General features: G+C 43.2%; 1 protein-coding gene across 2 annotated transcripts in view; it reads left to right on the top strand.

Moving 5' to 3' along the window:
• LRP6 (LDL receptor related protein 6) overlaps positions 1-17,893 on the top strand; it is a 347,763-nt gene that overhangs the window by 281,671 nt on the left and 48,199 nt on the right. For both annotated transcript variants that reach the window (XM_078776618.1, XM_078776625.1), the window contains exons 2-4: positions 2,419-2,833; positions 16,851-17,048; positions 17,327-17,523. In XM_078776618.1, coding sequence (XP_078632744.1) covers positions 2,419-2,833; positions 16,851-17,048; positions 17,327-17,523 — 810 coding nt within the window. The remainder of the gene's footprint in view (positions 1-2,418; positions 2,834-16,850; positions 17,049-17,326; positions 17,524-17,893) is intronic.

Here is a 17,893-nt window from a genome sequence, read left to right as displayed (position 1 = left end):
CGGGAATTCCACGAGCAGGCGAGCGAACTCGTTCGTTGCCGGGAGGGCGCACGCCAGTTCGGTCGGCGCGGAGCTGCTCATTGTGCACGCCAGGGAGCTGAAGGTCTCGGCGTGGACAAGGCGACGTCGTTTGACGTCGACCAGCAGCCCGTGCGTGCAGAGGAAGTCGGCGCCCAGCAAAGCCACGGGGACGCTGGCGGTAACAAAAGTCCATTGAAAGCGCTGGCTGCCGAAGCAGAGGGTGACGACGCGTGGGCCGAAAGTGCGTATGGCCGAGCCATTAGCAGCGACCAAAGAGGGGCCGCAAACTGCGTCCAGCCTGTTCTGCTCGGAGGCAGGTATGACGCTCAGTTGGGCGCCGGTGTCGCACAGGAAACGCCGTCCAGACGCTTTGTCCCGAATAAACAGCAAGTTGCCCGAGTGGCCGGCGCTCATGGCTGGGAATGAACGCCGGCCCGGCCGTTTCCCGACCTGCCGAAAGTGCACGGGGGCCGGCACGTCCGAGCCTTGTGTCCGAACCTGGCGTGGTAATAACACCACGCCCGGTCAGGTGGAGGCCCCGGCCGTCGTGTCGGAAGCGGGCGGTGCGGCGTGGCGGCCGCCAGTTGCACCGGCAGTTCGGCCTCCAACCGCGCAGGGCGCTCGGGGCGTCGTGGGCGTCGACTCGGACGGCGGCGGGCTCCAGGTAACCGCGCCGATGTGCTGGCCCGCCGAGGAGATCTTATCGGCTTCCCTGGCGAGGGCGCGGGAATCCGTGATCAACGTGCCAGCCAGGGCGAGGCGTACCGGGTTAGGCAGCTGACGGAGGAACAGCTCCCGGAACAGGAATGCCGGAGAGTGCTCGCCGAGCAACGAGAGCATATAGTCCATGCGCTCGGACGGGCGCGTGTCGCCGAGCTCGGGCAGGTCAAGCAGGCGCCGTGCGCGTGCTGCCGGTGAGAGGGCGAAAGCGCCGAGGAGGAGCGTCTTCAGCGCGTCGTATTTGTCAGCAGCCAGCGGGTGCTGGAGGAGGCTCAAGGCGCGGGCCGCGGTGGCGGAACCGAGCGCCGCCACAACATGGTGGAAGCGGGTGTCGTCCGCGGTGATGCCTCGCAGGGCGAACTGGGAGTCCGCCTGGGCGAACCAAACAGCCGCGTGAGCCTCCCAGAAGGTAGGCAGTTTAAGCGTCACTGCCGTATCCATGTCGGTAGGTCACCAATGAAGGAACTGCGCTCCAACGCGAGTCGAAAGAATTGACGCGACCAAAGACGGAATTCGTCCGAGTTGCTTTATTGAAACAAAACAGCTCAGGTATTCTGACAAGCCCGTTTATCGGGCAACAATATATATACACATTTATGTCGGGAAGTTTGCCCGGAAAAAGCTATACCGGGCATGCCCGGGTATCAAGGGCGAGCCTTGGAAAGGCGAGTCTGGACCTGCCCGGGCGTGTTTGGCTGCGGCCTGGCAAGTCGAGGCTGGGCGTGCCCGGGCGCTCTGGGCGAGCACTGGAAAGGCGATAGCGGGCATGCCCGGACGCTCTGGGCGAGCCCTGGAAAGGCGATAGCGGGCATGCCCGGACGCTCTGGGCGAGCCCTGGAAAGGCGATAGCGGGCATGCCCGGACGCTCTGGGCGAGCCCTGGAAAGGCGATAGCGGGCATGCCTGGACGCTCTGGGCGAGCCCTGGAAAGGCGAGAGCGGGCATGCCCGGGAAAGACGAGACCGGGCGTGCCCGGGAGGTTCGGGCGTGCCCGGGAACAGTGAGTCCGGGCAAGCCCGGGAGAGCGCGTCTGGCCGTGTTCTGGCTGGTGCAAGGCGATTATGTACATCCAGCGGTAACCGCTACAACCTCATCTTTTAAAAGTCAATTACTCAGTTTCACGTTTCTGACATCTTCCAACAGTTTTCTTACAACTGAGAAAGTATACATGCTATTTTCATGTATTTCCTATTATTTTAAAGCTTATTTTCTACAGATTTAAGAAATGTTGATATCTAGAATATATCTAGAATATATCTAGAATATATCTAGAATATATCTAGAATATATCTGGAATATATATATATATATATATATATATATATATATATATATATATATATATATATATATATATATATACTATATATATATATATATATATACATACATACACACACATACATACATACATATTCTTTGCCACAACCGACTAGTTTTGTTGTGGCAGGCCACATTTTTTTTACGTGAGCCTTCTTTACGTATTTTTTTTCATGGTTGTCCTTTCTTGACTAAAGTTCCGTTCAAATTATTAAGGCTTACAATTGTTGCTGGTTTGTGTACCTGGAATGTGTTTTCTTCAAATATGTCGCCCAGCTTACTTAAACCACTCGATTTAATATTTTACTTTGTGCTGCCATTTATGCCTGACATTTTGCCAAATCTGTTTTGTTCTCAGTCTCATCACTTCTCATCTTTGCAAACCGGAGGGATCTGCGGCTCGTGTATGTGCCACCTGAACCAAATGGAGTCAGTAACTCTTCGGTGATAGTTGGAGATCTGGAGGATGCAGTGGCTGTGGACTTTTTCTTTGCCAAGTCGGCAATATACTGGACTGACCTTGCTGAAGGGGCCATAAAGATGGCATACTTGAACCGGAACAGCAGTACAGGCAGCAGTGTGACTGCAGTTGTGGCTATGGGCTTGGTGTCACCTGATGGACTTGCTTGTGACTGGTTGGGAGGCAAGTTGTATTGGACAGACTCTGAGACAAACTGCCTGGAGGTGGCAGAGCTTGATGGCACACACCGCAAAGTACTTATCTGGTGGCAGCTTGACCAACCGCGTGCCATCGCACTGGATCCAGCACACGGGTATGATCTGATGTTGCCGCACTCTTACCCGAGCTTTTTGTGTTGTAAAGTTGAAAGCATTCCATGGAAATTTTGTGGTTAAAGTTCTTTATTCTGTCGGAGTCCTTTCATATCCGACATAGTCTAAATATTTTTTCAGTAAGATAACATGTAAATCAAGTTACGTACTTACCCTGAACCAACACACCAGTCCTACTTGCAAATAAATAATGCAATTTACTGGTTTAACTGGCAAAGTCCCACCTTTTATTAAAATGTAAGTGTCGGATTGAAATGACAATATGTGTGTCCCTGTGAAGACAGTTGAAGAACACCACTTATTTTGCATCTTCAGATGCATATGGCTGCCAAAGCAGTTTCCTAGGCTATTGGGCGTAATCCATTGATGGGTCGCCACTCTGACGCAGGATACTCGAATGGCTCATTAATCTCAGTAAGCTGGTACTCATTTTGCCAACCTCGGAAGGATGACAGGCTGAGTCAACCCACCTGGTCTTTTTTCACACCTGCAGAGTCAACTTCCACATCCTCTTCAATCTCATTCTTCCCTCCAGTTATTCAAGACAGCTGTTCACCACCATCTCAGATTGTCCCAAATCCAAAACAATGATCTTTTCGACCCTCGTTAACCCCACCCAAATCTCTCCTCCTTACAATTCACCAGTTTTCCCTCAGTGGAGTTTCCTTCTGTATCCAACTTGTCCACCCCATGTATGCATGTTTAGCGTCCTGTTTTTGTCTGTTGCATCCTGGTCAGAATGCTGATCCATTCACTGTATAAGTTATTCCATGAGCGACTCTGTGTACAAAACTAGAGAGGTTCCAGGGAAACCTGAACTCAACTGGTCTATATCAATATGGTTAGAATATGCATAATAGAACCACAAACTATATATAGTTTATATGTGCTAAAAATATATGACAAAAATTGATTTTTCAATATGGCCGCCCTGCCGCGCCCATTTTTGGGCAGGCAACGCCCAAATGCAATCCCAAACTAGTTTATGTCTTAAAGATGCTGCATAACAAGTTTCATCAAATTTGATCAATATTTGTGACTTTTAGAGCATAGACGTCGAATTGTTTACAGATGACAGACAGACGACACGACAGACGATAAACGATAGACGACAGACGGACGACGGACACTGGGTGTCGACAAAAACTCAGCTGGACATAGTCCAGTTGAGTTAAAAAGTAATCGAAAACTGTTAGTTTTGTTGTCATTATATGTAGTTCCGTTATCTTTGGATCACTCATATCTAGGTTCTTCACAGTCACATAATATATTTTTGGAATTCACAGTTTTTAACTCAACTGGACTATGTCCAGCTGAGTTTTTGTCGACACCCAGTGTCTATCGTCCGTCTGTCTGTCTGTCTGTCTGTCTGTCGTCTGTAAACAATTCGACGTGTATGCTCTAAAAGTCACAAATATTGATTAAATTTGATGAAACTTGTTATGCAGCATCTTTAAGACAGAAACTAGTTTGGGATTGCATTTGGGCTTTGCACGCCCAAAAATGGTCGTGGCAGGGCGGCCATATTGAAAAATCAATTTTTGTCAATCTGGTACTTCCAAATGTAACTAGAAGGCTGAAACTTGGTGTGGACAGTATGTAACAAACTTCAACACATATAATAAATTCAAGTCTGAAATCTGAGAAAAGTAATTGTAGTTTTACTTTTCATGCCTCACTTAAAACTAAATTTTTTATAGTTTCCTGTTTAAACATGAGATACCTTCAACGTTACTGCACCTCTTTAGCACATATAAACTACATAGTTTGTGGTTCTATGATGCATATTGTAACCATATTGATATAGACCAGTTGAGTTCAGGTTCCCCTGGAACCTCTAGTTGTTTTACGCATGCTCGCTGAGCGGCCATAACCAGATTTTTCTTTCTGCCTATTTCAAACTCCAGTCAAACTCATGTTGGTGGTCAGGCACCTCACATGAATATGGCCCTCTGCTTTCACCCATAGCATACAACATCCTTGAGACTGAAATCTTCAGTGTGATGATTTTCACCCCTGTGACACTTGCACTTACTGCTTGCAGTACCCTTCCTGCTTACGCATAGTTGGCATTGACCTTCTTTCTTGCTTAGGTCCGTTCATGTCCAACATAGCTGCTTCGTCACCCTTCTGCTCTTTGATTGTCATTTCTGCTTGTTCATCATTTTAGACGGTGGGCCAAAATCTCAGAGAGGCTTTAAATTGATTTTCAATGCAAATGATGAAAGCACGCTTGGAGTTTGCAAAAAAGCACCGAAAGGACTCTCAGACTGTGAGAAACAAGATTTTGTAGGCTTTCAGGTGTCTTTCACGAAGGAGAGGCTTCCGTCTGGTCACTCTGCCATAAAGCCCAGATCGGTGGAGTGTTGCAGTGATGGTTGTCCTTCTGGAAGTTTCTCCCATCTCCACACAGGATCTCTGGAGCTCAGCCAGAGTGACAATCGGGTTCTTGGTCACCTCTCTTACCAAGGCCCTTCTTCCCCGATTGCTCAGTTTGGCCGGGCGGCCAGCTCTAGGAAGAGTCCTGGTTGTTCCAACCTTCTTCCATTTAAGAATTATGGAGGCCACTGTGCTCTTAGGAACCTTCAATGCAGCAGAATTTTTTTTTGTAGGCTTCCCCAGATCTGTGCCTTGACACAATCCTGTCTGAGCTCTGCAGGCAGTTCCTTCGACCTCATGGCTTGGTTTTTGCTCTGATATGCATTGTCAGCTGTGAGACCTCGTATAGACAGGTGTATGCCTTTCCAAATCGTGTCCCATCAATTGAATTTACCACAGGTGGACTCCAATCAAGGTGTAGAAACATCTCAAAGATGATCAAGAGAAATGGGAGGCACCTGAGCTAAATTTCAAGTGTCATAGCAAAGGGTCTGAATACTTATGTAAATGTGATATTTCGGTTTAAAAAAAAAAAAAATTTGCAAAACTTTCTAAAATCCTGTTTTCTCTTTGTCATTATGGGGTATTGAGTGTAGATTGATGAGGAAAAAAAATGAATATAAACGATTTCAGCATAAGGCTGCAACATAACAAAATGTGAAAAAAGTGAAGGGGTCTGAATACTTTCTGAATGCACTGTATATAAAATTTTCAACATTTTGAAAGCGTCTGCCCTAACAATGGCCAGAAACAAACTCCGACTTCTCATCAAAAACGCCCACATTTCCAAAGGCAATACATCATTTTTCTATGTCCTTTAGGTTCATGAACAATAAGCAATCCTTGTCGTCAATTGTGTACCTGGCAAGCAATATCGCACCAAAATATTCCGATACAGGGGCAAGGATTGCCGCTCCATTCCTCATCCCTCAGATCGGCAGTTTGCAGCCTCCTCACTCTCTGCAGACCTGGACAAAATCACAGACTGGTCAAACAAGTGGAACATGTCTTTCAATCCTGACAAATCTCACACTGTTACTATGTCTTTCCGAAAAGACTGACTGGACAACCCTCCCATCCACTTTCTCAACAATCCTCTCCAAGAAGTTGTCGCTCAAGCTTTTGGGTCTCACTATCTGCCATGATCTTTATTGGGAAAACCACATTTCCAAGCTAGCCTCCAAAGCCAGTCGCCGTCTGGGCATCCTCCGTCGTGCGAAGTCCTTCCTTGGCACACCTGAGCTCCTCACCACATACAAGGCTTTCATCCGCAGCTCAATGGAATGCCGGTGCTCCTGCCTCACACCTATCTCGGCTTCACGCTGTTGAAACCAAAGCTTTCAGAATCATTGGAATCTCCCGCGATGAAGCTAACTCTGAGGGCCTTTCACTCACTCACCGCAGGCAGGTTGGTGGTCTTTGTCTTCTCCTCTCTTTGTCTTCTCCTTCTTCACTCCTCTCCGGCCTTGCTCCCCCAGCTCTCTCTGTGCTTTGTCCCCAAAATATTCCTACAGGTCGCACAAGATCTGCCAGCAACCCTCTTCTGGTGAAACTGCCAAAATCAAGACTCTCTGCTCACCTTCACTCTTTCATTCCCCTTTTCTCCCGCCTCTGGAACAAACTCGCCCACTCCCTTCAATCCCACTCCTCCCTCCAGGTCTTTAAAACAGCTGTTCACCACCATCTCTTATCTTCCCCCATCCAAAACCTTGATCTTCTCTACCTCTGCTAATTTTCACCCCAGATACACTTTTTTGAAATTCCAACTTCTTTCCTGGAAGTCCTTGCAGTGTCCATCTGTTTTATACCCCCCCCCCCTCCCACACTTCCCCCCAAGCCCTCTTCCTCCCACAGTTCTCTCGATGTTCTTGCTCTCAAATGTGGTGCTTGTGTCCGTTCTTTCACCTCTCTCCCCATCTTGTCTACCGCTCCCCTTATTTTGTGTTTTGTGTGTCGGTTTGACTTTTTGTGTGATGAATGTTAGCTCTTTCACGAGCCTCGATGTTGTACACAAAAAAGATAAAAAGGAGACTCGGACATGGGTGAATAGGAAAGACGCCATTTCATAACTTTTTCCGCACATTCTTTTTACACACATCCTTTGGCTGATGCCACCAGCTCACACCACAGGATACTGCAGGTAGCAGTTATAGTTGGTCTAGAACTAGAGTTGAGATTGATGGTTATAAGTTGTTTCATGCTAGTGGAAAATCCATAATTTTGCCTGCATCCCCAGCAAATCACTGGAATGGACTTTGTGTGTTAAAAATGGAAACTTCTGCTCCAGTTATATGATCCCGTGGACATTTGAGAGGCCATTCCTCATTTTTAGATTTGGAAACTGGAAGCTCATGTGGCAGGAGCAAAGGAAGGAAAAGGGGTGGAGGGTGTGAGGAAATAATAAAAACCGGTGAATTGAGGAAGGGCAGGTGCTGGGAGAGGAGTGAGGTGGTGTAGTAATAGAAAGTAAGGGATTGTTACCTCCGCCACCAAAGGTGGATGGATGGAGGTTATGTTTTCACCCCTGTCTGTTTGTCTGTGAACAAAATATCCCAAAATGTTGTGGATGAATTCAGACGAAATATTTTCAGAGATGTAGTGTATGTGACACGGACGAAATGATTAGATTTTGGTGAAGATCCAAGTTCGGATCCGGCTAGTAGAATTTTTAAAGTGATTCTTCACCATTCGGAGATCGGGCCAAAAACGATACTTAGCAGGATATCTCAAAAAGTTGTGGACGGATTTGGACGAAACTTGTTGGACAGGTTGTGTATGTGACAAGGAAGAATCGATTCAATTTTCATGAAGATCCGGATCCGGCTAGTGGAATTATTTTAAGTGAATCGTCACCATTGAGTGATATGGCCAACCAGGTGGAGGTATGCTCTCTTCCGAATGCCGTTCTAGTTTTTATTCTTTTCAAAAATTCCATAATATGCCTAATTGATGTGTGGATGTGAGCCCTTGTGTTTCCAGTATCTTTCCAAAGAAAAAAAATATTTCAACTCGTCTTATTCTAAACTTTCTCACTAATTATAAAGTCCTATTTTTGATTCAACATCCTTTCTGTTTTTGTTTTTTTCCTGCACTTTTGCCATTTTGCCACATTGTGCTCTTATAATGACACTTTTTTTGGGAATGCATTTTACAAAGAACATTTCTCGGCTCTTCAACTTTGGATTTTCTTAATCATATTTGATGTTCTTTCTCCTCTTTTCTCCCATTTCATTTTAAGAATTTGGTTCTATTCATTCCCTGTCTTTGTATTATTGGTTGAATATGTTCCTTCTATTAATTGGTTGAAAAAAAACCTCGATGAAAAAGGTGCTCAACTGATGATCCGGGCAGTTGGGAAATCAGTCAAGTGCCTGTAAGTTAAGGATATAACTTCAAAAAAGAGATTTTACAAATAGTTACAAGTACATAATATATATATGTGTATTTATACATGTGTGTTTGTATGTATATGTGTATATGTATGTATGCGTTTTTATAAATGTATATATTTAGAGTTTGTGTTTGTGTGTTTCATTTCCAGCTTCCTTCCTGGGACTGCAGTGCAGTTATTGGTCATTATTTTAATGTTGCACACAAAGTGAAAATACTGGATGAAGGAAGTTGTCTCTCGTACTGCATTTATTACTTGCAAAATCGAAGATTTTTCAAGTATATTGGTCGGTTGAGTCTGTTTGTCTGTCTGTTTGCCTGTTTGTCACTCACCTACTGGTCACAATTCTAAACCGATCGTCATGAAACTTCAAGTTGTAGAGGTCGTCACAATTGAGAAGCCTATTAATTTTTGAAGTCAAAGGTCAAAAGTCTTCTGGAGGCCAAATTTCTAAAATCGCCATTTTCATCCAATTGACTTGAACATTGAACAGTGTTTGCATTATTGAGTCTCTAAATTGGTAAACCAACTCTTTTTGAGGTCAAAAGGTCAACGGTTAACTCAAGGTCAAACTTCAAAAATCAATTTTCATCTGAAAAATCATCACTTTTCATCTTATTAACTTGTATATTAAACAGCAATTACAAAGTGCATCACTGAATTGAGAAACCAACTTTTTGACGTCAAAATGTCAACTCTAGGTCAAACTTCGAAAATTATCAATTTTCATCTGAAAAATCATCACTTTTACATCCTATTAACCTGAGCTTTGATCAAGATCGTCAATTTTAATCTTGATGATATGGACAATTAGATGGATTATTGGCAACCTTTTTGTGGGCGGGGGGGGGGGGGGGGGTAGGGGGTATTTTCCAAGTATCATGCTCTGCATGACGTCTTCTTGTTTTTATCTCACCTGGAACGAAGTTCAGGGGAGCTTATGCGATGGCGCGTCGTCAGTCCGTAAACACTTGAAACTTCCTCTCCGAAACAACTTATTTGATTGCAACCAAATTTGGCACAAATGAAATTTGTTGTGTTGTGACTAAAGTATGTTCACGGCATCAAAAAAATCTGGGTCTAAGGTGGTCTGCCGGGGATCAAAGTGGATCCAGTTTTGACCCCCCAAAATAGGAATTTGCTTTTTCTTCTGAAACTACAGTCGCTGTTTGATGAAACTTTACCACATCCTTCATCACCCATGATGTACCAACGTTTGTTCACGGAACTAAGAAAATTTGCCCCTTTAGGGGCAATCTACAGGGGTCAAAGTGGGTCCAGGTTTGACCCCCCTCCAAAAATAGATATTTGCTTTCTTCTCTGAAACTAAACACATACAATTTCGATGAAACTTCATCACAACCTTCACCACCCGTGGTGTAACAACTTTTGTTCACGGCATTAAAAAAATCTGCCCTTTTGAGGATATACGGGTGGGGGTGGGGGGGGGGGTTGCCCCCCAAAATAGGTATTTGCTTTCTTCTCAGAAACTACACATGCAATTCTGATGAAACCTGTCCACAACCATAAGCACCCATGTTGCACCAAAGTTTGTTCCTGGCATTTAATTTTTTTGGGGTATAAGGTGGTCTATGGGGGGGCTTGCCCCCCAAAATAGGTATTTCCTTTTTTCTCAGAACCTACACACACAATTTTGATGAAACTTCACCACAACCTTCATCATCCATGATGTACCAATGTTTGTTCAAGGCATTGGAAAAATTGGGGTCTGAGAATGTATACAGGACGGGATGAGAGGGGGTTGGGGGGGGGGGGGGGAGGGTGCCCCTCAAAATAGGTATTTTTTTGTTTGTTTAAAGTATTATGATTATGTTAGTATGATTTTACATGCTGCCCTGTCTTCTAGCAAACATTGAAATTGGTTTAAAATACCTTTAGTCGGTGCAGTATACTATTTATTCTACGAGGTGAGCACCAGGGGTATTGCCCTATGTTTTTCCTTTGTCTTTTGGGACACTTTTGGGAATGTAAACATAATGTCTGCATAGTTTAATGCAATACTACTGCAATCAACATGGATAGATAAAATTGTTGTTATTATTATTATTATTATTATTATTATTATTATTATTATTATTATTATTATTATCAAAGTAACCACCCTGTGGATGATATAAATCCATGCGTGCACCCGTTCTTTTGACGCATCCCTTTATTTGGGCGGTGTATTGGCAACATACTACTGTCTTGATCGCTCCTGAAAATAAAAATAACCTGGGACAAGTACACATACATTCAAAGTACACCGCCCCATGCCAAATAATTAAATATGCTGCAGCGCGGCATTGCCGGGGCGCCTCCGGCGCCCGGCAATACCGCAGTGCAGCTCATTGAGGCTGCATTGGGAGGGAGAGGTGTACACTAATTGATTGATTAATTGTATAATTAAAAGCAATAAAAGATTATCACAAAATATTTTCATAATCAATTGGCTAATCGCATAACTAAACCACGAGTGCTTCATCCGAAGATGTATCTTTTAGAAATTTAATTAAATAAGTCATTATAAAAAATTAAATAATTAATTGATTACTCAATAAATAATTAATCGATTAATCAATAAATAATTAATAGATGAAATGATTAATCAATAAATCAAAAATATCCTTGATAGCCACATCACTTGGTCACTCATGTCCAAATATTAGCTTCCCAGCTCAAAAGGTGCCTGAGATATTGGCCAAATGAGAAAGAAAATAAATAAATGATTAATAATGAAAATAAATAATAATCATAAAAAAATTAAATTATTAATCAATTTGGTCAGAGAACACATAAACTACCACTATTTCATCAGAATCTGTAACTTTCCCAAAAAATTTTTTTTTGTCATTAATCGAATAATTAAATAATTAATCGATTAATTGATTAATTAATAAATCAAAAATATCCTTTGCAGCCAAATCACCTGGTCATTGGCATGTCCAAATATCAGCTTCCTAACTCAAAAGGTGCCTGAGTTAATGGTCAGAAGAGAAAGGAAATTTGATTAATTAAATAAGTACTTAATTAATCGCTAATAATTAAATAACTCCTCAATTTATTGATTAATCAAAAAAAAAAAATACAGTTTTTGACAAAGGACTTGCTCACTATTGTGCCGAAATTTCAGCTTCCTAGCTCAAAGGATGGCTGAGATATCGCCCGGACAACCAAACAAACAAGAAACCAGAGTGAAAACTGAGTACTCTCTTTCAGCGTGCGTCACTGCCGAGCCCCCTTCGGTGCCCGGCAATGACGATTTTCAATGCCTGGAGATGGCATAGGAAAGGAGAGGTGTACAATATGTACATGAAGCAAAATCATGCCGACTACTTATGTGCATATATTGTATATTGTGGTTGTGTAGCACTGATAATTCTAATTACACTGGGCCAAAGGTTGACACCAGAGGCCTGAAGCCTAAGGCCTGACTGCAGATGTCTATACATACTGGTGCCTTCACAAGCCTCATAACACCTATCAGCTCCAACCTTTCAATATTTGATTGTCCTTTTAGCAGTCACTTTTTCTTTTCAAGCCATTGATATTCTTCTTAAAATTACTTTAAATTTTTTTTGTGTGGAATGGCGTTCCACGCTTCTTAAAGACCTCCCAAAGATCCTCTAAATTGCTGGGATTATTTTTTACCTTTTCTTTGTCCAAGTAGCCTTGTGTCACAGCTTCAATGATATTGAGATTGTGGCTCATTGAATGGACCATTTCATGTGTTGAAGGACTCTAGATTACTCTTTCTTTTGCAAATACATTTTAATTATTCCAGCTGAGTGTTTTGGATCACTATCTTACTGTAAGATGAAATTTGGACCAATAGGTCTTGCATCACTTGGGATAGCATGGTGCATTACTATTTGTTTGTACCTAGTTGCCATCAATACCATCATTTTTTAAAGCAATTTTCCGACATAATTTGTGGATAATGTACCCTTAAACTTTAATTGAACCTCCTCCATGCTTAATTATTGGCTCCCAGCAAGGCTCTTGTTATGTTTGTTTTTCTTCATCTCACACACAGTCTCGATTTGATCCAAATAACTGAAACTTCGACCTTTCTGTCCAAAGCACCTTTGACCATTGTTATACAGTCCAATTTCTGAGTCTTCATAAATCGCACGCAAGGTAGAATTAAGTGATGTTAAATGATAATTGTATACCCTAGGCCTTTGCTTTAAAATTAGCAAGTTTAATTTTCACAACTACAGGATTGACACTGTTCCATCAAAATACTACTTAACTCGACCGTTCCAGCTCATTAATAAAACCCGGTATTTTTTTCGTCGATGCTCTCTCCACTTTCCATCTCGGTTTCACAAATGTATGGCTTAATTGGCGTTACAGCACTTGCAATAACACTCTACATTGGAAAATACTTCCTCAAATGCACTTCCTGACATCGATGATACTGAAACAAGTCGTGTTGCCAATTCTTTGCACAGTTCACTGAAACTGTGCATTGACAATGCACAACAGCATGTTTATAATGGTTAAAGTTTCCGCTTTCAGTCTGGGGGTTTGGTGGTTTGAACCCCAGCCGAGTCATACAAAAGACTTTTTAAATGGTACGTACAAGAGAGGCAGAGGGTGAAAGACTTAAAAATAAGGCAGTGGAATACAGAGAAGTCACCAACCTGTCTGTGTTGCGAAAGAAACACGCCTAGACACTGAGCTTGCTCACAGGAGTCCCAATGATTTTGAGGGCTTTGCTTTTCATGGTATGAATAAGGCAAGGTGGGAGGCAGGGGCTCCAGTCCAAAGGGGAGAGCAGTACTCCACCAAGCTGCCCATTAAGGCCTTGAAAAAGTTCAGGTGTGCCAAGGAAAGACCTTGCATGATGAAGGATGACTAGTCGGCAGCTGACTTTGAAGGTTTGAGTGACTTATCCTATTCAAGTGGTTTGTTTAGGCAGTAGATGGGAGTGGTTTTCAGACTATTTTCGGAAAGATGGGGTGAGTGTTTGGGATTTATCGGGGTTGAAATACATATTCCAAGTGTTGGACCAGCTCCTGATTCTATCAAGGTCTGCCGAGAGGGACGAGGCTGCTACCTGCCTGTCTGAAGGATGAGAAATTATTTTTATAGCTGGTCGAATCATCAGCAAAGAGAAATGCAGGATTTTCCAGGGATTCAGAAAAATCATTGATGGGAACAAGACTGGGCCTAAGACTTCTTTGGGGCACTCCATACTTAAGAGGGAGCGAAGATGAGAGGATCACATTTAGATCTACACACTGACTACGAGAGTGGAGAAAGTCAGTGATCCATGAGAGAAGATGACTTTGGATGCCATAAGCAGAGAGGTTGGAGATATAGGTGGCAAGCCAGACTATATCAAATGTTCGCGATATGTCCAGTGAGACAGCCCTGATCTCATGTCTGAGATTGATGGCTTCCATCCATTGTTTGGAGAGTAAAAGCAGCAAATCCGTGGTCGAATGACTGGGTCTGAAACCAAACTGTTAATCTGAGATCAAGCCATTGGAGAAAAGGAAGAATTTTATGATTTGATGCCTACTGCAATGATAGATTCCATGACCTTGCTTATAATTAATTGGAAGCGAGCTAATAGGTCTGTGGTTAAGGTGATCCGTTTTTTTTTCCCCCATGTTTGTATATTGCAGTGATGTTAACTAATTTTCAGGAAGATGGAACTGACTTGGGGAGAATGATCGAGTAAACAGGGGAGAAAGAGGGTGAGCAAGAGCAGCAAAGCAAGATTTTAGGATACATGCTCTGATGCCGTCAGGGCCTGTCACGGAATCGGAGTCTAAGTTTGCCAGAAACCTCTCAACCTTCTTAAGCGGGAAAGATACAGTATCCAGTAGCAGTTGGGTATGAGAGGGTAGGATTGTTGCTGTTGTTGTTGTTATAGCCCCGGACAATCCCCCACATCCAGGATGGTGTATCTCCACCTTCACAAAGTCAGGGCCACCAGAGAGATACAGAGAGACAGAGAATTGGTGAGGGAGAGATTTTAAAAATCACAATAACCTAGAAAAGGGCAGTGCTTGGCCACAAGAGACAGAGAGTGAGACGAGGGAAAGGGCCGGTCCATGTGGACCGATCGGCACTCTGACCGTGATCGCGCTGCATTGACAGATCCGGGCAGCAGGGAAGAATGGGGAAGATTTGGCCCCTGACTTGAGTTGGGGGAGAGGAGGTGTACAACCACCATGAAGATGTGTCCCCGATAGTTGTGGATTATCGAGTTGGTGTAAGGAGTGAGAGGTTGGGTGCACAACTTTTGGAAGCAAACACAGAATTGAGGGATTCGGCCTTCTCACGAGCAGAGTCAGCTGTGGTGCCATTTGAATTGAGGGAAGTGATGAAGGGGGAGCTACACCAGAGACAGACTTAAGAAGCTGCCACCAGGTCTTTGAAGAAGGAGACAGCTTTGAGAGTTCAGCATTGAGGTTGGCCAGATGGTGTTTTCTGGCTTTTATAAGTGGACACACACAGTTGTTTCAACACTACTCTGTTGGTTATCAAAAGCATGTGCAGCAAGATGTATTTTCATTTGACTTTATGATTTGAGTTGCCCTTTGGTCGGATTGCCTTCCAGGAAGAGAAGGAAGGATTGTGGCTCATTGAATGGACCATTTCATGTGTTGAAGGACTCTAGATTCCTCTTTTGCAAATACATTTTAATTATTTCAGCTGAGTGTTTTGGATCACTATCTTACTGTAAGATGAAATTTGGACCAGTAGGTCTTGCATCACTTGGGATAGCATGGTGCATTAAAATTTGTTTGTATCTAGCTGCCATTAGCAGCCTTGGGATACACACTACCAGCTGTTTGAAGGTAACTGTCTCACCACAGAATTCTGAGTACCAGGGGTGAGATGAAAGGTATGATAACTGCAGAGGAGATGGGGTAAATCTGTGCAAAAGGGAAAGGAAAAGGTTGTGAAAAGATCCTCGGTCAGTATGAATATCAGGAGAGGTGGAAATGAAAGACCAGTCTTAAAATGAGAGGGCAGCTTGCAGTCCCTGTCAGTCAGCTTAAGTGAAATTCCAGACTTTATGGCACCGAGGCAGTTCTCTGACAATAGCCAGAGAGATGTTGACTCTCACAAGTACATGATCAGATGAACCTATTGGAGCAGAAGAGGAACAGGAAACAGTTGTAGGGAATTCGTCATTACCAATCAGAAGGAAGGATGAACCATTGGAAAAATCCGGGTCAGAAAGTTCACTGTTAATATTTTGTTCCTCTACCACTGAGGTCGAAGTGAGAAGAAGTGTGGGTCGAATAGTAACTGAGCAACTAAATACCCAGAATGCCTGCTGTCATTGTGAAACCCTTTCCTGTTTCAACACCATCAAGGGCATCTGCAACTAGAGCGGCACTCAGTAGAGAGCATACCTCCGCCTGGTTGGCCATATCACTCAATGGTGAAGAATCACTTTAAAAAATACTAGTAGCTGGATCCGAATCCGGATCTTCATCAAGATCTAATCATTTCATCCTGGTCACACATGCTACCTCTCTGCCAAATTTCGTCCGAATCCGTCCACAATTTTTTGAGATATCCTGTTCACAAATGGATAGACAAACAAACAAACAGACAGACAGACAGGGGTGAAAACGTAACCTCCATCCACCTTTGGTGGCATAGGTAAAAATGGGGGGGATATTGTAATCTGCTCCACCCGTCTGTCTGTCTGTCCGTCACGCTATCTCTTCCTGAATGGTTGGGCAGTAATTCACCAAACTTGTTAACATTGGAGGTCGTATGTAATACATAACGACTTTTTGGATTTAACTCGTTGGGCCTTGGGGTCACAGGGATCAAAAACGGAAAACAAAGATTTAACTCAAAATTTGATATTGGGTCATTCCTGGTGGATGTTTTTGCCATGTTTCAACTTTTCTTTTGGTGGGAAGAATAGGGATTTGTGATGGCATGTCATGGACTTCGCTCAAGTTGCAATTGTAAAGCTAGGATACACTGGTCATTTGTTGTTCTCGATGTGCATTCTCAACTGAAGTTTAATTTGTCATGATGTAAACAAATGAAAAAGGAAGGTCACATAATGCATTGCAGTTTTTGAGGCATTTCTCTAAAATGACCGTAGCTGCTAATAAAATCTAAAAGGGCAAAACCCAATGCTAATGGTTGATGTTTTGATTTCCACTTTGGGGAAATGGTGTTAGAATTCCCAAATGATGAACATTCCACTTTTTGTCATATCATTATGATTGCAGATTTGTATATTGGACCGATTGGGGAGAAGTACCGAAAATTGAGCGAGCCGGAATGGATGGAAGCACACGCTCAGTTCTGGTGACCGAAAACATCTACTGGCCCAATGGTTTGACTCTGGATTATGAAGATGGAAAGTTGTATTGGGCAGATGCCAAACTCAACTACATCCAACGTTGCAACTTGGATGGTTCCTTCAGGTTAATGATATTTGCTTTGGGAAAGAGGTTCAGAGGATGTTGGTTGTTATGCTTAGAGGAGGAGGGATCGGGGGCGGGGGCGGAGTTATGCTGTGGGGGAAATGGCCACTTTGGTTAACATGTTCAATTTATGGTCCACAGAAAGAGAGAGCAGCAGCCATTAGGAGGGGTTGATGGGTTGAATCGGCATTAAATTGCTTTCTTCTTCACGGTATTACAGTTTTATTAAAATTTTTATAACTAACTTGTGTGCTTTTTGTTTTTATTTATTATTCTAGGCAAGTGGTGATATCAGGAAATCTCCCACACCCATTCGCATTGACAGTCTATGGTGATATACTTTACTGGACTGACTGGCAAACGCGTTCCATCCAGTCGTGCCACAAGGAGACCGGAACCCAGCGACGGGAAATTCTTTCCAGCATTTACTCACCCATGGATATCCATGTGTACAGCAAGTTAAGACAGCCACGAGGTGCGATTTTTGTTAACACCACAGCACGTGATGTTTTCTATACACGTTGCTTTTGCAGGGTTAAGGAGAGGGTTATGCAACGAGATGAAGTAACTGTACATTTATTGTGGTTTCCCAAGTTTTTCTCTCGAGATCAAATTTCATCAGTTAGACACTTTGGTTTTTCTTTTTTAAACTTATCTTTTATCGTGATTGATGTCATTACAAGAGAATCCATTTACATACAGCATAAAAAGCAGGATTTTGTTAAGCGCAGATGAAAACGAGAGGGAAAGCTTTTTGGATGGTTACCTTAAAAGGGCTCTGGATAAAGGTAATGAGAGTTTGAAAAGAGCACTGTCAAAACATTTTAAACTTATCTCACAATTTG

This window comes from Myxine glutinosa, chromosome 1 (genome assembly GCF_964187855.1).
Source record: "Myxine glutinosa chromosome 1, kmMyxGlut1.1, whole genome shotgun sequence".
NCBI lineage: Eukaryota > Metazoa > Chordata > Myxini > Myxiniformes > Myxinidae > Myxine > Myxine glutinosa.
This window is presented reverse-complemented; position numbering and strand designations above follow the sequence as displayed.